Source organism: Alosa alosa, chromosome 2 (assembly GCF_017589495.1).
Source record: "Alosa alosa isolate M-15738 ecotype Scorff River chromosome 2, AALO_Geno_1.1, whole genome shotgun sequence".
Taxonomy (NCBI): domain Eukaryota; kingdom Metazoa; phylum Chordata; class Actinopteri; order Clupeiformes; family Clupeidae; genus Alosa; species Alosa alosa.
In genome coordinates, this window is record NC_063190.1 from 1390545 (window position 1) to 1415238 (window position 24694).

At 39.2% G+C, this 24694-nt stretch overlaps 1 protein-coding gene across 1 annotated transcript; it reads right to left on the reverse strand.

Annotated features, from left to right (window-relative positions):
- Positions 1-1457: 1457 nt before the first annotated feature.
- ei24 (EI24 autophagy associated transmembrane protein) lies at positions 1458-20353 on the reverse strand. Its single transcript, XM_048237618.1, has 11 exons — positions 20216-20353; positions 10588-10717; positions 9482-9627; positions 8726-8786; positions 8574-8640; positions 6859-6983; positions 6577-6696; positions 6137-6248; positions 5921-6032; positions 2242-2316; positions 1458-2132 (listed from the first exon to the last, which is right to left on the reverse strand). Exons 2-11 carry the CDS (start codon positions 10627-10629, stop codon positions 1988-1990), a joined length of 1005 nt encoding a protein of 334 aa, XP_048093575.1. The 5' UTR covers positions 10630-10717; positions 20216-20353; the 3' UTR covers positions 1458-1987.
- Between the last annotated feature and the right edge of the window lie 4341 nt (positions 20354-24694).

Below are 24694 nucleotides of genomic sequence, written 5' to 3' on the forward strand. Positions count from 1 at the left end.
GTAGCCAAAAGAAGCTAAAGATTCTTTATTATTACATGATCCAATATTATAATAATGTGTCAGTTTATTATTTTGTTTCATGACACTGATAACATAGTTTGGGTATTTTACAAACAAAGGCACGGTAAATACAACAGAAATTCCACCCATCTATAGAAGTACCCACCACTAGATACTGTCCTCTTTGCCGCTCCCACTCTCTTTGGAGGACTTCCACCATTATCATCATTTCTGTAACAAAAAACAATTTAATTATCATCCTGATATAAATGGGCCAACTTTTATCAGTATCCAATAATCTAGCAATCTTAAAAAGCTAGTTAACTTGCATTTATGGAAGGGGAGTAAGTTAGAAATTGGCATTATGTTAGGCTGCAGTCATTAAGACACCAATAATCTAGCTAGTTTAAAAAGCTAGCAGCTAGCTAGCTTGCATTTATGGAAGGGGAGTAAAGTTAGAAATTGGCGTTATGTTAGCTAAGCTGCAGTTACCCATCTACAAGGATACAAGGATGTTTATTTGTCACATACAGAGATTTACAGGTACAAAACTGTTGGTGAGCTATCAATCTAATTCTAACGTTTGCTAGCAAGCTAATGTTCGCTAATGCTAATGTTCGCTAATGCTAAGCTAGCTACCTTGGCAAACAAGCTGGTTTACATAAGCTAGCTAATGATTTGTAAATTAAGTATTATATACCAGCTCTATGTGCTTCAACTTACCGATCTCTTCTAGTGGTGTCTGTACATTTAAGTCTTTTGGTCGCCATCGCTGGCTTCAGATGTCCAGGGCAGGCTAATGTCCAGCCCTTAGCTCTGTGTCCAGGCTACAGAGCTAAGAGGTGGGATTTGATTGGTCCGTCTGTGTTCATTCAGGGTTTTGATTGGATATTGAATCTACTGGAGATAGAACCTTATAATCCCAACTCGGTTTATGTTTTGTGAGATGGAACCTTTTTATTTTATTAATAGTGGAGTGGAGATAGAACCTTATAATTCTAAGCTCACGTACTGTCTATCAACAACTTTTAAACTATCTACATTCAGTTTTTAAACAGTCTACTTTTAAACTATCAACTTTTATTAAGCTATGCAACCACCATGTCTATCCTAGCATCACCGTAGTAACCATCTCTGTATTATCTGTTTTAACTATACATGATATTTTACATCACAACTTTAGCATTTTCATGCACTGGTAATTCCTTGGAATTGCATTTCTAGTTATTTTTACTATCCCATTCGCCAAGAAAGACGTATATTTTGGGATCTACACTGATATGGCCTTATGGAAACCAATTGACGGACATCCATCATAGCGACGGAGAACTTTAATCCCTGTCAATTCTATAACCCTAACAACTAATTAATATAGGCTCATATCTGTAAATATGTGAATTTAAGAAATTAACTTTAAATTAATATTGGTCAATAATCACATATAAAACACTTTAAAATTCTTTTCTTTTCTTTAATTCTTCTGACATTAACATTATCTTCAATGGTCAAAGTTTTGTTTTTACCTACATGTTGGCCACAAGTGGAAAATTAGCTAACAGGCCCAAAGAAACCGTGCTCTTAAACATTTTGTCTATTAGCGTGCAAGACATACTGAGGAAAAAAAAAAACAGAAAGTATTATATTTTAATCAAAAGGCCACAGGTTAAATTAACAAACAGTAATTTGGGGACAACACAAAAATTTGAAATATGGGCCATGCTGTTCTTAAAAACCCAAACCTATTCAGATGGCACACAAACACAGGGACTGTGAGATTAAGTGTTAAACATGTTAACATTTTTCATTAACATTTGCTTAATCCCTTTTTTAGGGTATACAGACGGTTGAAGGGCTTAAACATGTGTAATCCCAAACGATAGCAAAAAGAATACTTCTTTCTGGCTCCCCCATATAAATACTTCATTGCCTTAGAAACAGATTGTGCTGTCAATATTCTCACTCCTGGATGTCACTGAGAAGGCATTGGTTACTGAAGAACTGGTGACATGTGAGGGGAAGGCAGTTTCTCATTAGAGGTAGAGGATGTTAGAGAGGACTGTAGATGAACTGTTTTGTGAAACAGCTTGTTGCTGATGAGCACAACAAGGGAGAAAAGGCGCAGCTGAAAATGGCTGTTAAGAGACAATAAAAGAGTAGAAATGTTAAAATGTCATGTTAAAAGTTACATCATCAAGAAATCTGGAGAGGCTAAAAAAGGACAAGTTTAAATGTGATACTCACTATAACTTTACTGGAGTCTTGGCTTCATTAGCGCTGATGATGAAGAGGGGAAACAGGATGGAGAACAGACAGCCACTAATAAAAGATGACAAAATTGATCACAATAAATTGGAACTAAAATGAATGTCAATCTATGTGGCTTGATACAAAGTAAACATTTATTTAAGTAACACAGACCCTCACATACATTTTGTATACAGTTAAATGCATCATATTATGAGGTTATATTTGTTTATTTATATTTATATTTAAATGATATCGACCCGAATCAGTGGTGGTGAAAGAGTTAAAAACAACACAAACAAACAAAAAGTGGAATTGAAAGTCTAGCTTACTAACAGGTTGGAATTTTGAAATGTCACGTGACGTGATGTTGACTCCAATCGACTCCTACGGACTTTCCCCTAAAGATGGAAGCTGCAGCAGCAACATTTCCGGAAAGGTACTGGCTTGATGAAATTCATTCTGGACTCTGACCACATAAAGACCTCGGGATACCTCGGTTTGGCTTTAGGGACCCTCTACTCACTACCACGTAAGTGTAATGTTATTTGGAACTGTAGAAGAAGTATAAAAATAGCGTTTTGTAGCGGCGAAATGACATGCCCGGGTCACTTCCAGGCTAACGAGTTTTGACGGTAAAATCGAACTTTCTCAAAACACATCCGAATGACATGATTTTGATGTCAACTTAACGTATGTACTCCCAATCATCCGTAAATTGATCTAAAGTGCATTTTACTGCGGATAATTCCTTTAAGAGGAGAAGTAGAGAATAAAGAGTTAGACTGGTTGAATTTTTGGAAGGTAGTCATCAGCTGGTCAGATACATTAATAACATTGTTTTTGCATTCTTTTATTTATTGCAAAAAATTAAATATTATCTGCTTACTTCCTATCAGATCTTTTATTTTTTAAGCTGTTTCATTTTATACATTCAAAGCGGTTTCATAGTATAAGGATGAACAGGGGCAGAGACTTATGAAGGGAAATCAAATCAAACAAAACTACAAGATGAGTTGCAACTACTTGAAACCGCAACTTGCTGGAAAATAAGGGATCTGAGGGTTAAGACCACTGGGACAGTGTGCAGCAGCACATGTTTCAATAACAACAGCTTTGTTATACAACTTGTAGATATGACAGTTGAACCAACTATCACTAGCCAACTTCTGATAGTCAGCACTGTCAGTAAAATCATGTTCTTTTGTGTCTTTATTTGTTTAAGATTTTAGATACTTAAGACACTTGCATTCTCTAAAACGAAGTTAAAGGAAACGTCCAGTGATTTAGGGTCTATTTTTGGATGATAACAAGTGTAAACAACGTAAATCTGAGTAGGAGTTTTACAAAGTTATACTGGTCCGAGTCCCAAATAGACGCCTGTCTCTTTAACCCAAACCTGGCATGGCTACAGGTTTGGGTTAAAGGCCGGTCTCCAAAAGAGGCCTGGTCTGTTTTTTAGTTTCGGGTTGTATTTAATCTTCTAAAACCAGTCAGATCGTCTGTTTAAAGCCCAATTCACACCAAAGATTCGCAGTGATACGAACCCATTGCAGAAAGGAGTTGCAGAGGTCTGAATTAGATGTTGCACGTCGTTGCAAGCCGTCGCAAAGCATTCACCATGTCTGGTCACAGTTTCAAGGTTTTAGAATGTTGCATCGAGTTGCTGGTTAACAGAATGTTGCAGCTCATCTCGTCGCGAATCTTTGGTGTGATTTGGGCTTAAGTATGGTGCAGACTGCACACGTTATGATTAGATGGCATTAAAAGACTGCGGTGGGGGAAAGCTAGAGTTCCAAATTGTATAACTTTTTTCAATATGAACTATGCCTATGTCCGACTTCGTCATCGTTCAATTCATCCCTTGTGTTTAAAATTTGCGGATAGGCCGATGGTAAGCTTGTTTTTATGCTGGCAACAAAACAAAAGCGTTCACAAACGTTATTCTTTATTCTAAATGCGTACCGCCATGGCGATTAAGAGAAAGAAGTAGACTTTGATTTGAAATGTAGACGGTTGTCAAATTTGCCAAATAAAATACGGGAGAAACAATATGGTTCATGCTCTCTCATGCTGTGCCTCGTGCCGAAAAGGAGGGAGAACGAAACGTTACGCACGTTCCACTTTTGCATAAATAATTCCTGAACTGTTTTGGTCAGGGCTGATAACGCAACTGTATTTAAGAAAGGACTGATATAGGCTATTTGCTAGTTACAAAATATGAGCTTTCAGTGTGATATGATCTCTTTGTAAATTACGTTTGTTTTATCTGTTCTGGCTATCCCGCTATTTGGATCTTACTGTATCTCACTCAATGAACAACATCTAAACACTAAATGAATGATGATCCGTAATTGTCATCAGATAGCCTAGTCATATAGGTAGACACAGTTTACAGTAGTAGTTAACAGTTTCCTGAAGAGTGGATAGGCAGAGGGGCCTCTCAAAGAAGGTAGGGAAAGAAGAAGAGAGAATGATAAAGCCAAATCCCATGATGAATGCTCTGCAAATAGGCTAAAATAAATCTATTGATGTACCCTATTTAGGTGTGTTTTGCATGCACACTTTTCCTTATGAGAGACTTTCATAGTAGGCTACTGGCAATAATTCATAACTACTTTAACCCCTGCTTTTACATTCAAATGTAAAATAGAAACCACCTGTGAATAACCAATAATGTTTAAATGCGGATAGAATTTGCAGGGATTGGACTGGTATTATCCTAGCCTAATGCATCCTACTGCATGATTTAAAATATCACAGGGTGAAAGTGAGAATTCATGAATGAATGAATTCATTCCTTTTGAGAACATTTCAAAATATCGAGATATATAATATATTGTGAAATAGACTAAAAATATCTCAATATTATTTTTTTGTCATATCGCCCAGCCCTACTTGGAATACTGATTTGGACATATAAGAAAGCGATGAAAATAAAATTGCATGTGTTTTGGATCAATATTAAGGGAGATTTGGCCTAATGAAGTTTGAATAAATTAGGGGGCTATGCCTTTGAATTAATGTATCTCCCTCAATTGTAGTCACAGACAAATTAAAAGTAACCATTTTATAAGTGATTAGAAGTTTAAAAATTGAATACAAAAAGTTAGCTTGTACCATCATCAACATCTTCAGAAAGTTTGGTGTTTGGTTTTCATTTTGTTGTCGATATATCATTGATTACATTTTTCATGGTGAATGTTTTCTTTTTCAAAGTAACTTTTGACTTTGTTCACTTATACCATGTGCTTTTGTGTTTACATAGCCATGTGTTTCTTTTCCTTGTGTCTCTGTCTCTACCCCCCACCTGAATCTGATTATTGGCCCGCTCATTGCTTCACCTGTGCCTCGTTGTGTTTATTAAGAGCCACTTTCTTTAAGATTCAGGCATGTTGTGATGCATCACCTTTACCATGGCACACCAGCTATTTGATAATGATATAATTCAATTTTTATTTTTAAAATTTACCCTCTGATACATCACTACTTTGAACACCTTTAAAACTTATTTAAATGACTTGAGTGGGCCAAGATGGCAGTGACCAGAATAATAGTACACTTCACTTACAAAATTAAAAATATTTTGGTTTGTCTCCAGGGTAGCTTCTTAATTGTCCAACATGCCCTAACTAATCCCTGTAAGCCAAAACAGTGTGAGAGGTCAAATAACTACCTTATTATATATGAGGATGGAAGAGCAGTCAGCAGAGCCATAGGTAGACCAAAGCCAAAGTAATAAGGCCAATTTCTCTCAATGTTTGACAGCCGTTGATGCATTTCAATACCTAAAAAATGCAAGTTAACAAATTTGCAACTGAAGACTAAGCAAATACTTCTGATTAAAAGCATAATTTGAAAGAAAAAAAAAAAAAAAAAAAAAAAAACTCACCATGGTTGAACCAGCGGTATTCAAAGCAGTACAGAGAGTAAAGCAGAGACATGTGTAGGAGACTAACCATCTGTCCAATCGCGTCAATAGGAAAGAGACTGACAATCATGCCCTTTATAAAACAGCAAATGAAGGAGACAAAAACTGTAATTTTTCTTTGATCCCTTAAAGTTTAACTCCAGTGAAAATTGACCCCAGGATCTTTCGGTCATGGCCCTTAGCTAATCCACTGTTTGCGATTTGGGGCTATAGCATATACCGGAGCAAGTTCTGTAGTGGTTGATCAACGAGAAATACCGTCTCCACGGCTTAGTTGATGTGTTTTAATGCAGAAAAAGACCCTGGGGTCAATTTTCACTGGAGTTACACTGTAAGAGTGACAGAAATATTGAAGAAAAAAGTAACTTAAAAAGACTGACTAAAAGTGCAGCCTCTCTTACTTGAATAAGGAAGAGGGCCTGGAGGATGAGATTGAAGAGCATGTCTGCAACAATCTTACTAACACTGGGAAAGGGCTGGGCCTTTCGTCCAGAAACTTCAAAAGCAAGATCAGCTATATCCTTGGGTAGGTATAAAACAAACAAACAATACTGAAAACTCATCACAGGCTAAAAGTCATCACAGTGTTTTCAACACAATATAGTTGATTTAATGAGTCTAGCCAATAACTGGATATCATGGATACAACATTCAGGAACAGGACACATTCAGCTAAGACTCACCTGAAACCAAATGGCATTAACAATTTTGCTGAGCACAAAAAGAGGAAGCACCCAGAGAGCACTAAATACAGAGGTCAAAATGAACTCCAGCCAAGACCACACATTTCCATGAAGAGATGGGTCACCTGAGAATAAAAGCCATATTTAGTACATGCTGACTGAGAACTTAAAACAAACAAACTAAAATAAAAAAGGCCAAAATGAGACACTGCCATAAGTTCTCCTTCTCAAACAGAAGCTGACTGGCACTGCCATGGGCCACACCGCTTGCCTCAACTGTTCACAGTGGGAACACACCTGTCTACCATCAGAACTGTTTGATAATGGCCATCAACAATAGCATGTTTGATTAAACATTTTTTTTATATAAATAACATAACTGTGACACCATTGAGGTCATGCCATGCTGGTTGATTAATTAGCCCTACGAGGTTTTGAAAATTATATAGGCTTATATAAGGTTACACAAAATGAAGTCATTATTATGCAACTGATTTTGGGATCCATGTTTAGTATATGGCTTTACTTTAAGTAAAAGTGTTTGCATTGTCAATGCACTATTTACATTGCGCACATCTTTTTTATGGGAACGAGAAAATAAACAGTCTACAGGTGCTGCTTAGCCTACCTTACAGAGCAGGGACGGCAGAACGGTTGTCCATGTTTGTACATAATGGAATTTTAGCATTTAATTCACACCTTCAATGTATTTCACCACTCTAACAAAATCTGTGGATATGCGTTCATTTGGGAATCTGTGCATATCAAAATCCTCTCGTGAATGATCCGCCATTTAACCTTAACAGAGCGGAGCTCAGCCCTATCTAGAGCCGTCTTGTGCTGGTGTGTTTGCACTTTACCGCGCTGGTCGGGGAAACAAATAAACAAACTCGTTAGTGGGACGAGTACATAAGTAGGCCTAAGTTGTGTTTTAGTATTATATTCGCATTACTTTAGCTTGGGTTTTGTATTATTACCTAGAAATATGCTAGCCATTCGTGCTTCAGTTCCAGACAGGTCATCATAATAAGTTATTAAAACCTTCGGGGCTAACGCCTTTAATTTCTGCTGCAGCAGGTTGTACGCAACAGAGTAGACGGACATAAGATACAGTCTGAGGAGTTGCAGCTTTATTCAGTTACCTGCAGTTGAAACTAAACTAAAGTTTCCCTCACAAACTCTGATTTGGTCGCTATACTGTAGCTTATTCCAAGCTGAGCCGTTTAGTCCTAAATGAAAACTATTCAAACTCTCTAGCCACTCACTCGCAATTCACTGACGTAAGGTTCACTTAAAGGGGCCACACATACTGTAGGGCTAGGCTACTGTTATGTTGTTGACTGCCATACTATTGAGGACTATTATGAGTTCTGTCCATCATTTGGTGGTAGGTAAAATTACTGCAATAAAATTATGCTTATTAAATGCTTTCCCCAAATCACTTCTCACAAATTTTTTCAAGAGTAATATTATCGGTTATCGTATCGGTATCGGCCACAACAAACCAATAAATATCGATTATCGTTATCGGCCCTAAAATTCCATATCGGTGCATCGCTATATTGAATAGTGCCAAAAGACTGGAACATTTCCCATTTGTACTATCAGACACATCCGTAAGCCTGGATCACCACATTTTCCAATATTTTTGACTGGTATTGAACATATTGTTTATGTAAATGACATATTCCAAATAAACGTGACAACATACATACCTATGACTTTGGCTGTTACAGTCTGTAAGAGTGGAATAAACACTCGGTAGAAGAGTAACATACTGAGCTGTGGAGAGAATTGCCATGATTTACCACACTATGAGTTTAATTAACAGTAACTGTCTCTGTAGTTTGTTTTCATAGAGACTTACCCAAAATACTCCTCCATTCCATGCACAACACTGAAAGATTCTGCTGGCTAATTTTGGTTCACTGAATGGAAGGGAAGATGACAAAAGAGATTAAATGAATGAAATGAATATATTACGGCTGTAACGATACACCAACCTCACGATTTCGTTTACATCACAATTTTTGACCCATGGTTGAACCTAAATTTTTCTCTGTGGGGTAGATGGAGTTAAAACGCCAGAGGATTACAATATAATATATCTATTATTTTATATCCTGATATAAAAAAGAGAGAATTCAGCTGTCTGGTTGAAGCCTGGAAATATTGTAATCAAAGTAGCATAGTTGGCTAGCTTATCATAGTCTACTGATTGGACTGTTCAGTTTCCCCATGTGTGTTTAAGTTTTAAGGTAATACTTGTTCTCCTTGGGACAGACTTGGGAAACATTGGTATTGAGATGATCAGTCAACTTGAATGCAAGAGTTTTAAACAAATATGTGCAGGGAATAATTATTACAGTGGTAGAAAAACTGTACTTTACACTATTATGGCTAAACTTTGCAATCAATAAGTGGTTCACCTGTGTGCTGAACTGAGGAGGTTGGTCCATACAGATCAACTATGGTCCATACACCAATAAAGAGCAGTACACAGCCATGCTCCCTTTTCCCCCATTAATAAACCATGGTCTGCGCCCAGGTGCTCCTTCTCAACACTCTTCAAGGTCACCATGTAACTATTTAGAGCTACAACACTCACCTAAAACTCTCTTACCTCTCTGGCCTGCGCTCATTCATTTGTGCTCTCCGTTGTGCCAGAGCTCCACTTGTTCGTCTCCGCCTCTGCTCTTCCCTTTTTTGCTGTATGCGGGCATCAAGTTTGGAGATTGTCCCAATCCCTACAATGGAGTCCTTTACCCCCTATAATTACACAATGACATAATTTCTGCAGATAATCACAGTAATCATTCAAGCAGATGCACACAAAAAAAAAGTACTTTCCCTTATAATGTCCTACGATTGACATGAATAATAACCTTTTATTTAATTATAATTTTTGTTCAACATATTCCATCTCTTACTTTTTGGAAATAATAGTAACCCAAAGGGACTTGCAAGACATTTAAAGTAAAGTCGTAAAGACATAAAGTTAACATTTCTCAGTAGGTTTCAAAGCTACCTAAAAAGCTACTCCCTTCCGCTTCAGAACCCACATCTCATATGACCCATCATCCGCCAATGTTTAATCTGCCATGTATTGATGTCCCAAATAACAGTACAACAACAGGTCGGTTTCACCTGATGCATCATTTAATGGACTTTCCTGTGTCACTTAAATTTTTACATGTCCCAACACCATTAACAGATCATCGTAAATCAAATTTACTGAGGATCTGAATATAATTTATAGGCATATATTACCCTATTCAAATTCATGATTTTTTTAGAAGATGCAGTCTGTGATTCTACTGAAAGGTTGATTTCTCAGCTTTACAGCTAATCAAATTACAGCCTCCCTTCAGTGATGTGTTGGTTGGCTGGAATTGTTTATGACTAGACCTAATTTCTGTTTTTTTAATTTACAGAATGGTATTGTGTGCAAACATCTGGTTTCTCATTTGGAGCAATTTGCTGAATGTGCTGAAAATATATTGAATTAGAATAGCTGACTGCACCTTCAAAAACAATACATGTATGTTAATTAAAGATACTAAAGAAAGAACTACTTGGACAGTAATAATAAACTGCTACTAAAAATAACAAATCCCCAATACAGTATATAAAAAAACATTATTTGGTACTGCTGCCAAATAAATCCTGAAAAGTACATATTATTTTTCTTAAATGTGTGTTATACTGTTGTTATATTATTTGTCTGACCATTGCAACATTGCGCAGGAAGGTCCTCACACTGTCTGCCATGTCTGGACCAGCTGCAGATCATCAACTACAATGGGAATGATGTATCTGGATCTGCAACGCTTTCATGATAAGACAAGCCCACCACGACCTACAAAAGCAAGACCATAAAAATAAAAATACATTTAAATATGGTAAGTTCTTTTTAGTAGTTGCTTTAATCAGATGGACGGTATTGGCAAATATTTATATAGCAGTATAATTAGAAGCATGGGTGGCAACAACATATATCAGAGTATATTTGTTTATTTTAAAAAATCACAATATAAATGCTAAAGCACAAGCACAGTTATGGGTACAGGGTAAAGCACAGTTACGAGTATTACTAGGAGATGTTTCACATACTAGAGAGGCATTTTAAAGTAACTGCTCTTCAGTTACAATATTGACAGAATTGGCATCAGTGCTTCTGTGTAATCTAAAATAACTTTGTACATCTTCTTTACCTAAACTACTATCCTTAATAAAATCTAGCAACATAGCCTAAATTGAAAAGAAAATTCAAGAACATCTGGCTGAACGTAAGGCATGACTGTAGGGCTGGGACAGTAACCGCAATACCACAGTCACGTGGCGCCTACCGCGGGTCTGAGCTCGTCACAGTCATGACCACAATTTCTTTTTTTTAAAAATTCATCAAACATTGGCCTGCACATGTGTGCACATAGTGTGTAATGTTATGATGTGTAATGTGAGGAACTATCTTATGACATGGATTCATGTTTTTTTTCTGTCGTTTTACGTGTGTTGGGGAGGGCAATGTTCCAACATTCCATTTGTGTATCTGCGAGAGTAGGGGAGAAGCGGCACAATCGCAACACATTTCTGTTCTCTCTGTTCAAACTCAATGTCCACAAAGACGTTAGACTTGAAAGAGTCATACATGTTCACTCCATGAAAGTTGAAACAACGACATGTAGCCTACCTTTGTTACAACCTGACGCAGCCATTAACAGAAGACAAGGCTGTAGGGGGGCGCTGTGGCGCAACAGGCTACAGCGCTCATACCACGAATGGGCCCCGAGATCCCATGGGGACCCAGGTTGAAGTCCGACCTGCGGTCATGTCCCAATCCCACCCCATCTCTCTCTCTCTCCCACTCACTTCCTGTATGTCTTCACTGTCCTGTCCAAATAAAGGCAAAAAGCCCCCAAAAAAAAACAAACAAAAAAAAGACAAGGCTGTAGCCTACCGTTGTAACAGTAGCATAAGCGTCATGAATGTAACTAAAATCGTGATAGCCTGATTTCTTTCATGTCTGAAGCATTTGGTCCAGTGATGTTTGAAGTTGCTGTGGCTGTCTAAAGTTTAATTGGGTGTGATCGCGGCACAATTACTCCATAACTCGCAATCAGAAGTGTTTTTTTTTGACAGCATCAACATTCAGTCAGATATGTACAGCGCTGCAAGATCGAACATGCCCGCTGCTTTGACACTACAAGAACAAAAAGCAGGCAATGCTTCCTTCAGATACAGCTCTTGTTATAACACTTTCAAAGTTTACAATATTTCTGTTTGTTTGTAGGGACCCTCACCACACTACCACAGAAGTGTATTTTGAGCATCGTCAGTGGTATAAAATAGCATTTGTTTTTCGACGTGCTAGCTGGCCCTCTTAGCTTTCACTATAAGCCCATTCAGTGTAAATGCAAAAACGGTCTTGCTCAAAACTCCACCAATTCACCCTAACCACCAATTAACCAATTGTCCTAACCCTAATCTAACCCTCCACCAATTAATTACATTTAACAGAGCTTATTTCTGTGGGGCGCTGTGGCGCATACCATATACAGGTCAGCACCCGGCTTCAAGTCTCGCCATTCCCGAATCCCACCATGTCAGGCCTTATTTTTTTTTTAAACAGAAATACTTTCGTCTATGACTTAGCTGATAACGGGTTTAGGTCATAATGTTATTTGCATGAGTCCTCCAGTTCGTGGCCCAGGAATTGTTCCAAACTCGACATCATCGAGGATGTCTCATTTGTCTAATTGCTACCAAATGATGTGAGGAACGAGGAGAGAGGAGAAAGTATAAGAGGTGATGATGCCACATCATCAATAACTGACGTCTCTTAAAAGTGATGCTTAAGTGAGCAGGACATCTCATTTCTCATCTCTCTCTCCTTGATTCCTCCATCCTCCTTGCATTCATTCCTCGTTTTATTCACAAAATTAATTAGAACGAGAGGCTAGGACAAAAGAAAGGAAGAAAGGAAAGAAGTAAGGAAGGATGGACAAATAGTGTTGTGACCTGAACCAATCACGTTGCAGTTGCCGTGTCACATCACTCAGCATTTCAGTGTGACATTTCAAACTGAGGAAGCCCCAACATGAATTCGGATGTAGAGACAAGGGAAGGTAGTGAGGTGCACCTCAAAAAATGAAATCTAACCAAGTGTTATTAATCTTATATTAAGATCAAAAAATCTTTTTGGTATTGTTTTTAGTATGCGGCCGCACCCCCACCCCCGAAGCCAGGGTTTCCAGCAGCACTTTGCAGTTAAGGCGGCCGCTTTAGCAACATACGCCTGCCGCCTTAACTAGCCTACGTCGTCAAAAAATAATAATAATAACTTTCCCCTTGTCGTCCAATGACTGAGCTAAGTAGGCTAGCCTATTAAATAACATGTTAGCTTTAATGGTGACCTATCTAGCAATGAATCTGTATGACCCTACATGATATCTGTTCAGCAGTCCGAAATAGCTGTTTTCTAACCAGCGCTCATTAAAACGGCAACCTCACTGCATGTTGATGCAGTCTAGAGCCATAGTTTTATCTACCGCTCGGGTGCAGTCATCTCCGACTGTGTGCAAGGGGGCGGGGTCACGCATTAAAACGGACTGGCAGATCACGGTACCGATCCACTTGTACTTCACTTTATTTTGTCGTGTTGCATTCCACTCTAGTCCTATGGGTGACGTCAAGCGACTTTAACGCGCCCGCAAAGCATTCCGGGAAGGCAGCGCTGCATTTGAAATAATGTCGCGTGTGAAAAAGCTGGCTGATGCCCAGCTTTATGCAAATGAATCCGTTGAACGCGAGGCGACTCTCCAATGAAAGGACGAGGTTGTAGGTCCTTTGTTGTACCACAACAGTGCTTGTGAAACTTTGGTTCCGCTTACAAGACAAATTATGTTTTAATGATCTCTTCCACGACCACCTAGTAGTCCATAAAACAAACGAAACTAGGATTTGGATGAATATATTGGCTGTTGGTGTTTCTGGTGAGGATTTGAGATTGCATTGAGTAGTTTAAATAAAACAAGATTTTGAAATGGCTTGCATAGTTTGTTTAGGCTATTACTGTGTTGTATACTGTTAAGTACATGCCTAAAATTGTGGTCCATTTGTGGAAAAACACTTAAGATACGTTAAAACGAACTGAATATGAGCTGATAACTGACATTTTAAACGAAACGCCCACACACGACTGAACGAAGGGAGGCAGCGCGACCCCCATGCGTATGACGTGTCGTGCAAGTGGATCGGTACCGCATGTCACACACGCAGAGGCGTCAACATTTTAAACTCTCAGACTTTCTGCATCTAATAACCTAACTATTCCGTCAGATAGCTATTTGTATCAAAAGAAATACAGTTACAATTTCAAGCACTTTATCCAAAATGCAAGCACTTTTCAAAACTTGAAAATGCAACTCCTTAAAATTTAGGTATTTGGATAACCCGTAACAGCTCCTACACACAGTTGCGTTCCGTCAACGCATGCCAGTGGGTGTTCCCGACGGTAGCTATGCAAATGACTTGAAGTCTATCCGTAATTTGATTGGTTGGTGCCGTCCGTCGATTGCCTTGATTGGCCGGTGCCGTCTGTCGTGCAGCATCAGCTGAACTTCTCAACGCAAGCGGCGGGAGAAAAGCGACGCACTGGACCCACAATTCAGTTCGGCAACGGATCACGTGAGCCCATGTAAAGTGAATGGGATGCGTCTCCAGCAACGCGATGCACGCAGCTGTGTGTAGGAGCCGTTAGTTTAAAGATCTCTATGAAGCTAATTTCCCTCCACTCTTACATTGCTTAAAAAAGATTTGTTCGTTGGAATCTCCTTCCCCTGTCGTTAGGGGGGAGAATAAATGTAACCAAAATTAATATTATGCCCCGATTTTTGTTTCTTTTCCAGTGTATCCCCATCTTCCAAAATCTTTTTTTCATAAATATAGATAACTTTTGTCCAGTTTTATTTGGAATGTTAAAAACCGACATACGTAGGGAAACTCTGCAACATCACAGATTACATGGTGGGTTTTCCCTACCCAATTTTCAATACTGGTCTGCTAACAAAACATAATGCACTGGATTCATTCCTAAGAAGACAGTCCCAAGTGGCTACAGCTTGAACGTGCATCCTGCACATAAGTATCTTTACATGCACTAGCTTGTTCTAAAATACCCCTTCCAGAATCTATATCAACATACTGCATAAATCCAGTTGTGAGGCACTCTCTCAAGATATGGCTACTAGGGCTGGGCGATATGGCTGAAAACTGTATCACGATATAAGTATTTCATATCGGTCAATATCAATAATTATTGATTTTTTAAAAATCTATTTCAGATAAGGACCAGAAGGGGGAAAAAAATTAAATTTAAACACTTTTATTTTAAACTTAACCTTCCTCTGATTTTAATCACCTCAGTTATCAATCAAAGCAAACAGGGAAAAGAAATAGCAACACAATCACAAAAAACACTCAAATAAATAAATGTGCACATAAGTCTAAATGAAAAGCAGCACTGGTTGAAGCCTGGAAATATTGACAAAGTAGCTTAATTTGCTAGTTTATCATAGTCTACTGGTTAGACTGTTCAGTTTCCCCACGTGTGTTTAAGTTTTAAATGAATACTTTTTCTCCCTGGGACAGGCCCGTTTGAGTCTTGGAAAATACTTTTTCATTTGCATCGGGATTGAAATGATTAGAACTTAGCAGTCAATTTGAATGCAACAGTTTTGAACAAATTTGTGCAGCGTGCTAATGATGCTAACCGGATTTAATAGCAATTTAGCCAGTCGTCTTGCACGATTGTGAATGTTTGGATTACATGTGCATGAGGAGGGATGCGCCTGTTGAGAGGGAGAGAGAGAGAGAGAGCACGGGGCAAGGACTCATTGAGAGTCTGAGTTGAGGTAGGCCTACTTCAATCGCCTACTCTGGTAGAGTTGCACATACAATGCAAGATATTTAGCCTATTTATTTATAGACAACGTAAGGTGGGAGGTGTGTGTTTTAATTATCGAATGTTCTATCGAACATATTTTTTATTGATATCGATTACATGTCTATTGCGATACATATTGCTATCGTTTTATCGCCCAGCCCTAATGGCTACAGTTCAGACGAGCTTTGTCTATAACTGAGATGTCCATAGATACCCCTTTGGTGAGAAAATAACATGTTCGCTCTGTCCACTTTTAAAACGGTGCCACTGCCGAAACGGTGCCTGAACCAGGACTTTGTTTTTAAAATGTTTTAAAATGGTCTAAAGCATGAATTGCTTTTTTTTTTTATTGATAAGACAAATTTGAACATGAAATTGAACTGTTATATTCAATTTACTATCAATATCTCATTGCTCCTATGAATAATACATTTAAATGTTAAAACAGCTTGCCTTGCATGCACACACAATGGTAAGCTCTGCTTTCAAGTTTACCCAGTGTAGGCGGTTTGCCATAAGGCATGTTAAAACCGCTTGCCATAGAACTGCCAGGTCATGGACAATGGCATTTGCAAGCAAGCTAATCTAACAGGGACTCTACTTTCCAGTTAATTCAGTGTGTTCCCAAATGCTTCAAGAAATTTCATGTGTTAACCCATAACACGCAATAGTTTTGAACATGTTAGGCTACATGTCGGTGTTGAAGTGTTTAGATTCCCAGCGCTGGCATAGTAGGCATTTTAATAGCAACTATGGCTATGCACTAACACCAGTCAGCTGAGTTTAATTAGCGATAATGTACGGAGATGGTTTCGTAGCCTCTTTGACAGCTCAGTGACATCAGATATGTAACCTACATATTTATGTTTTTGCCAGCAAACTTTTAACATGATCTTCATATGTTGTGATGCTACATGGGCCTCATGCACATGAAAGATTAATATCATGCCGTTATGTTGTTTAGAACACACCATGAAATAAAGTTTTCACCTTACAACTTTGATATCATTTCAAATAAATGCCAGTTAGCGCATTAGCAAGGATATTGTATAACATATAGGCTACTGTTGATGTTGTTTCATAGCCTTTTGCTTGTGTGTAGTTAGGCCCACTGCTAGATTTTGACAGGAGCTCGCGATATCGCTTTAAAGTAAGCTACTTGGGCTCATGCAAGCTGTCAAACACTGTCCACTCACCTATGTGGTGCACCCCTCGGGTTTATATTGTACATCCAGTGTTTATGTTAGCTAACTGTATCTGGATACGTGTTGCTGTCAGAGCAAGACGTTAGAGATGGCGCATGACATGCAGTGATGCCTCGTTTAAAAAACAATAAATAAATAAATAAAACGCTATTTAAGCACCGAAATGAGGCACCGAAATCCACGTTGTTATTCGATGCAGTTACTACCGTTTGCGTCGGCACCGGTGCCATATTAGAACCGTGTTTCGGTGCCCAACCCTAGTTTTGAGAAAGTTCGATATTACCGTTTTTAGTCAAAACTCGTTAGCCTGGAAGTGACGCGGGCATGTAATTTCGCCGCTACAAAACGCTATTTTTATACCTCTTCTACAGTTCCAAACAACATTACACTTACGTGGTAGTGAGTAGAGGGTCCCTAAAGCCAAACCGAAGTATCCCGAGGTCTTTATGTGGTCGGATAGAGAGTCCAGAATGAATTTCATCAAGCCAGTACCTTTCCGGAAATGTTGCCATCTTTGCTGCCATCTTCAGGGGAAAGTCCATAGGAGTCGATTGCTGAGTGTGGAGTAACACGCTCTGGAAATTCACAATTTCGTTGCCGTTTTTGTTTTTTTTAAAACATAGTCCAGTATTTCTTTCGAAATTGAAATGAAGTTGTATGGACTGGACTATGTTTTTTTTTTTTTTTTTAAAAACGGCGACGAAATTGTGAATTGTGAAATAATAATATATAATATGATACATATTATATAACATAATATGTAAAATAATAATACGTTCTCTTCACTCTCTAGGTGGCCAACTGAAAATGATAGCTAACTAATGAAGGTGGTGATTGGCCAGAGTATCAATTATACTGTATATTCAACTGAAGGAAGTGCAAATTTGTACCCTATCAGTCACGGGTGGGACTTATCGGTCATAAAAGTCCATTTACACATAGAAAAAACATGAGCCGCTAGGGTCTGATCTAGATTTTACATCGAAAGTAATGGGAAATGATATCCATCAGTGAATCACTCTGCCTCCCCTAATCCTGTTAACGCATGTAAGGGTAGCACTGTTTCACACTCACAGATTGTTATACTAGTAGAACTGAATTCAGGAAAACACACTGTCACCACACTGCCACCTGTGGTTGTACAGAGTAACCTGTGGTAGCTCTATACAAAACATATGGATGTCAATGGTGCATTTTGCCCATGTTCAGGGTGGATAGTGAAAAAGAAAGATTTGGATAAGACAAGTCAAATTGGTGTTTTTAAAAAGAAAAGATCATGGAGAATAAAGAAAAAAATATTTAAAAAATCTTTGTATATTCCCACAAGGTGTTTAGGTGCTCTGAAAATGAGAACCAAAATGATTTTTTTGACTTGTAAGGTCTGCTGTTCAGACCCTGAAATGATTTATTTTCTGTTCATTGTTTTTTGTGAGAGTGTTTCTACTTATCTCAGTAAGGAAAATAAATCAAGAGCCTATGTTGAGTACAAATATGTCTTCTGAAGGCTTAAACAGAGCCCAGCCAAAAACTCCAATAAAATTTGTATCAACTTTGAGGGACAGCTATGACCATGCAGGATTATCCAGACCAAACGTGACTATTTTGCTACATACTATTCCTATTTATGTACCAGCATGCAAAATTTGAGCCTCCTACATGGTTTAGTTCTTGCGCTGTGGGCTTGTGAACTTTGACAAAAAAAAGAGGCCGAACAAAATCGACATTCCCTCCCCCTGTAAAACTGGCTGTATCTTGGAGAGTATTGATCTTACATAAGAGTAATTTTACACTGTGTCTCCTAGGTAACATAGGTACACCTGGTAATTTTTTCAGAATTTTTTGAGACCTAAGTGCGTGGGCCCTGGTTGAATTGACGTGGAATGACCCTAAAGCACTGCTTGACCTGTGGTCTTACAGAAACCTACTCTGGCCTGTAGGCTATTTCATACACAATCTAGCAACTTGGGAAATGTCAGACAAACATACAAAACTAATGGATCTGTAATATTCATAATAAAGTTTGATGGTAATGCAAATTACGGGAGTTTTCCAGGGGAAAAACTGGGAGGTCGCCGGGAGCTCACCTTGAAATACAGGAGAAACACAGGGCAAACAGGAGTGTATGACAATAACAGAAAAAGTTAGGCTACTTAAAATGCCTCAGTGCAATGCTAAACATGTCCTAGTCATACTGTTATTAGTACAGTAAATAGGTATCATGTAGTTGCCGTGCTTTACCCATTCATTTGCATTTATATTTAAATTCTAACAAAAAAGAATACAGTGATATTATTGTCGATGCCTCAAATTACACTGTGACATTTTACGCCACACCACCCAGCCCTATTTGAAGCGACTTGTTTTATTTTCTTAATTAGGAATATTTTACAGAGTGAGTGAGAAATAATTGTTGCAAATGCCAGACACAAGATACAGGGAAAGAGTTGGTTAAGTCAAAGAGCCAGGATGTTGCTCACATTGCACATGAATCAATGTAAACAGGAACAAGCAAGGAAAGGCCAACAAACTCAATTTTCTGCATCGAAAATGTCGCCATCATCACTAACTTACAGTAACGTTAGGTTCCTTTTAAGTCATGTCCAGCCACAAACTGAACACCAGTAACGTTTACGTCCCCATAGGCCTACAATGACAGACTGGGGTGGGTGTTGTTGGTCTCATTCTGTTGTTTGCTGAGCATGTCCCTCGACACCTACTTAGATTGATGTCAACTATGTTTCTGTGCTAACAAATTGTTCTGTGCCGCTAGCTAAAGCTAAATAACTTACGATAAGTAGCTAACGTTATTGGAGAAACACCTCAACGTTATCTTGAGTGCCTAGCTTTCCAGTTGCTAATGCCTTGCCCGTTCTGATACAGTATTCCACAGCTATCAAGCTAACTTTGGATAACAATTGCAAAGACAAATATGCTGAACTCTTAGGTAAGTGTCCTCCAAAGAACCGCTCTTGTGCATAACTTTGCCACATAAAATATTATGATGATTTACGCTAATGTAACTAGCTTGCTATCCCATGTTATCTTTGTTAAAGTCAGTTAGCAAGCTACCGCGAAGAGCAATGGACGTTATACATTGGTTAAGATTTACCGTTAGGTAAGGTTTTTTAAAGGCGTTTAGCAACTTCACACTGTAACGATATAGGTGAATAGGTATCACATATGCGCTGACTGTATCCCCACTTACCACGTATAAAGTTAACGTTAGTTGTCAAATTAACGCTGTTGTTATGATGTCTTGTTGATGGAGCAGCGTGAACCTAGCGAAAATAGAATGTTCGTGCCGGATGTATCTATTGCTAGCAAAGGCGGCTAAGAGTTAGCCATTTTTTCAAAATAAAAGTCCCGCTAACCACATTGGGTTTAATGGAGATCGTTCAGAATAATGAAACAAACTTTTGATTTGACTAACCCTATAACATAAACCTATGTGAAATAAATAATTTATTAGGAAAAAACTGGTTAAATGTTCAAAAATACGTTTAGTTTATGAAGCTTCTTATGTGTTATGATTTGTATAGTATTGTTTATTGTTTATTAGGCTGTTAATTAATTAGACATTGTTGTCAAGTTGTTGAGCTGAGAAAACTAAGTCTTGTGCCACCTTAACATGGGGGTGAAATGACATCCCCACATCATCAGCTTTCTGAAAATATACAATTTTATGTCGGGACTGCCAAATAATTGACCAAGTTGTTGGCGTCTTATGCCCCTTAACGTCATCATCTTTCTGGAAATGGCATCATGTGCCAATCATGTTCGTCATAAACAATGGTATGGTATAGTGACATTCAAGTTGTTGAGCTGAGAAAACTAAGTCTTATGCCCCCTCAACATGGGGGTGAAATGACATTCTCACATCATCAGCTTTCTGAAAATATACAATTTATGTCGACTGAGATAAGCCGGAGGCGTCACGAACGGGCATCATCATGTGCCAACTGCGTCATAAACAATGGTATGGTATAGTGACATTCAAGTTGTTGAGCTGAGAAAACTAAGTCTTATGCCCCCTCAACATGGGGGTGAAATGAAATCCCCACATCATCAGCTTTCTGGAAATGTACAATTTATGTCGACTGAATCGCCCGGGCGGCGTACGGGCATCATCATGTGCCAACCGCGTCATAAACAATGGTATGGTATAGTGACATTCAAGTTGTTGAGCTGAGAAAACTAAGTCTTGTGCCCCCTCAACATGGGGGTGAAATGACATCCCCACATCATCAGCTTTCTGGAAATGTACAATTTATGCGGATTGAATCGCCCGGGCGACCTAAGGGCATCATCTTGTGCCAACCGCGTCGTAAACAATGGTATATGGTGACATTCAAGTTGTTGAGCTGAGAAAACTAAGTCTTGTGCTCCCTCAACATGGGGGTTAAATGGCATCCTCACATCATCAGCTTTCAGAAAATGTACAATTTATGCGGATTGAATCGCCCGGGCAGCGTACGGGCATCATCATGTACCAACCGCATCGTAATGTGCCTCGTGGGCATGGAGGTGTGCCTGGTGGGCATGGAGGTGTGCCTGATGTGTCTGGTGGGTATGGAGGTGTGCCTAATGTGTCTGGTGGGCATGGAGGTGTGCCTGATGTGTCTGGTGGGTATGGAGGTGTGCCTAATGTGTCTGGTGGGCATGGAGGTGTGTCTGATGTGCCTGATGGTTGTCCTGGCCGTGGAGGTGGTGTGTCTGTTGGTTTGCCTAATGGGCCTGCTGGTGGTTTCTGTGGTGTCTGGTGTCCTTTGGAGTAGATGACATTTTGTTAAAATGTGGATATCAGCGTAGTGAGTGTAGATATCCGTTGAAAGGTGGTGCAAGGCAGAACCAAAGGCATAAATTAGATTATCAAGGGATAGCTGATGCTATAAATAATACATGTATGGTTAGGAATATGGATGATTAGGATTTTTGGGTTAGTGTAGTCAAACAACTTGGGTGGCCTCATTATAGGCCAGTAGACTTGCACCGTAGTTGTGTTCATGTGAAGAGAATTTGGGCTGAAAATAGAGGGAACATCCACCAGCTAGTTAATTCAACCCAGACTAATTCACCTTCTATTGCAGAACCAGAGGATATCTGTGCTGATGCTGTGAGTGATGTGGTGTCAGAACATTCAGGTAATGAACAACACGACACAGACGATGACACGTCCAGCACTGCGTCTGAGGTTATCTCGCATTCAGGTAATGAACAACACATTACATTTATATAGCGCTTTTCTCGATACTCAAAGGGCATCACATGGATGGGGGGGACATCACTAGTAACCACCACCAATGTGTAGCACAGCAGCCATTATGCACCAGAACGCTCACCACACACCAGCTTGAGGTGGAGAGTGAGGGAGTGAATGAGCCAATTACAGTGGAGGATGATTAGGGGGCCAGATTGAATGAGCCAGGTTGGGAATTTAGCCAGGACACTAGGGAACCCCCCTACTCTTTGCGATAAGTGCCATGGGATCTTTAATGACCACAGTGAGTCAGGACCTCAGTTTAACATCTCATCCGAAGGAGGGCATCTCCTACAGTGCAGTGTCCCCGTCATGGCACTGGGGCATTGGGATCGATATTTTTTGGCCATAGGGAAGAGTGCCACCTACTGGCCACCCACCAACACCATTTCCAGTAGCAACCTAGTTTTCCAAGGAGGTCTCCCATCCAAGTACTAACCAGGCCCACACCTGCTTAGCTTCAGTAATTCAGCTAAGACAAGGTATCCATTGGTCTGGCTGCTGGCGACGGAAAAACACAAGACACAGACGATGACATGTTCAGCACTGTGTCTGAGGTTATCTCGGATTCTGTGCATGACACGACTGAACCTCCACAAGTTAGTGAAGATACTTTAAGAAGTATTTTAACTGAAGCAACTTATGGTAAATCTATAGAGAAACATGCGCAATTCACCTTAACACCTGAGCAGTGGTCCAACTTAGAGAAAAACAGACAGGGTCAGCATTTTAAGAAACACAGTTGGGCTTCAGTATTTGCCGATAAAGTGAAGGAATCAAATCCATACTGTGTTTTTAGTTTTAAACAACATTATTTCTCTTGTAGCTCAAAGAGGAAGACGAATAAACCACATCTAAAAATAGCTGGTAAATGTGTCCATAAGTCATGTAAAATTACTTTTATTATCACGTTAAGTTCCACACAGTCATTAAATTTCCTTGGCTGCTTTTAATCAGACAGGAGTTGGTTCTAATAGCTCGGTTCTGTACAGGGTAAAGTACGAACATAAATATAATCTCCTACACCAAGACGAAATTATTGTGTTGCGTAAACTTAAAGGGAAATTAAAGGAGGATAATGCTTAGGATAATTGCAAGGTTTTATACAAGTGATACAGGCCGTTCCACTCAGAATGTGTTTTTCCAGACTGATATCATGAACCTAACCTAACCATAACCCTAACCCCAAATGGCACCATATACTTGGTGTTGACATACACGTGGAAGTGATACGATAATGGCGTGTATGTTAACGCAGATAGCTCAAAATGTGTACAGATAAAAGCCTTCAATGTTTAAATGATATAATTATTGACTCTAACCTCAACCTTTTAAACAAACAAAGTCTAAAGGTCTAAAGGCACCACCCTAATGCAAGTCAAGACCTATACAAATCATATATTTTAGATCTGGGTTGTTACCAGATTGAAAACAGAACAGCTGATGGCAATATCACAAAGTAAAGTTGATTAAACAAGATTTGCTCTTGGGGTCCCCTACAGTTGAGAAGTTTAATAATAAACTAAATATGCATCTTTTGCAACAAAAATGAACATAACTCTCCTATAATATAGAGGGAATGTACTGAAGGCAGTCTGTAGAAAAGGATCGGAAAGTGGCCACGCCTTGGAGTGAGGTATAGGTCAATCAATGAGCACCTCTCTCTCCATGAAACAGAACTATGGTGTAGGGACGGTGTCCACTTGAGTGATGACAGAGGCATGCTTGTGTTGGTGGACCTTCTGTGGTGTGCTTCGTACCAGCTCCTGAACCCCCCAACACCACCTCCATCAAGGCCAAGGTCTGTGCCAAGAGTAGCCCCCCAGATTGTGGTCTAACATGCCTTCTAAGTAATGTGTACTTTGCAGTTCTTAATCAAATCTAACAATTTCTTACCAACTGTACCCATTTGTTGAAACATTCTAACAGGTCACATGAAAAGGTAGCTGATGTTGATATCGATAAAACTTTTTTTGGTACATTCAGTGGAATACTGATAAAACGTCTTGTTTGATAGCATGTGCGACATATGTCACACTGTACATCCTTACTGTTGGATGTGTGCTTGTTTGTTTGCCTAGTGGACCTGCTGGTGGTTTCTTTTGTGTAGGTCTGGTGTCCTTTGGCATGGATGACATGTTGTTAGACCTTGTCCGAAGTGCTTTACACCACTGGACAAGGGTAAGTACGCTTTAGGGTAGGCTAGACTGTGGTGTTTTCATGCTCCCAAAATATGCAGTAGACTAATGTAGTAAACTGATGTTAGAGAAAGCATTGCACATACAGTAAGTTATAAAAAGCAATGCATCCATCATGATTTTAACAGTGTTTTGCGTTTTTGGTGTGGCTGCTCTGAACGCTCACTTGAAAAACTGCGCAGACCGACCTGGAGCTTGCGTGCAAGTGTAGGCTATTTGCGTGTATTTC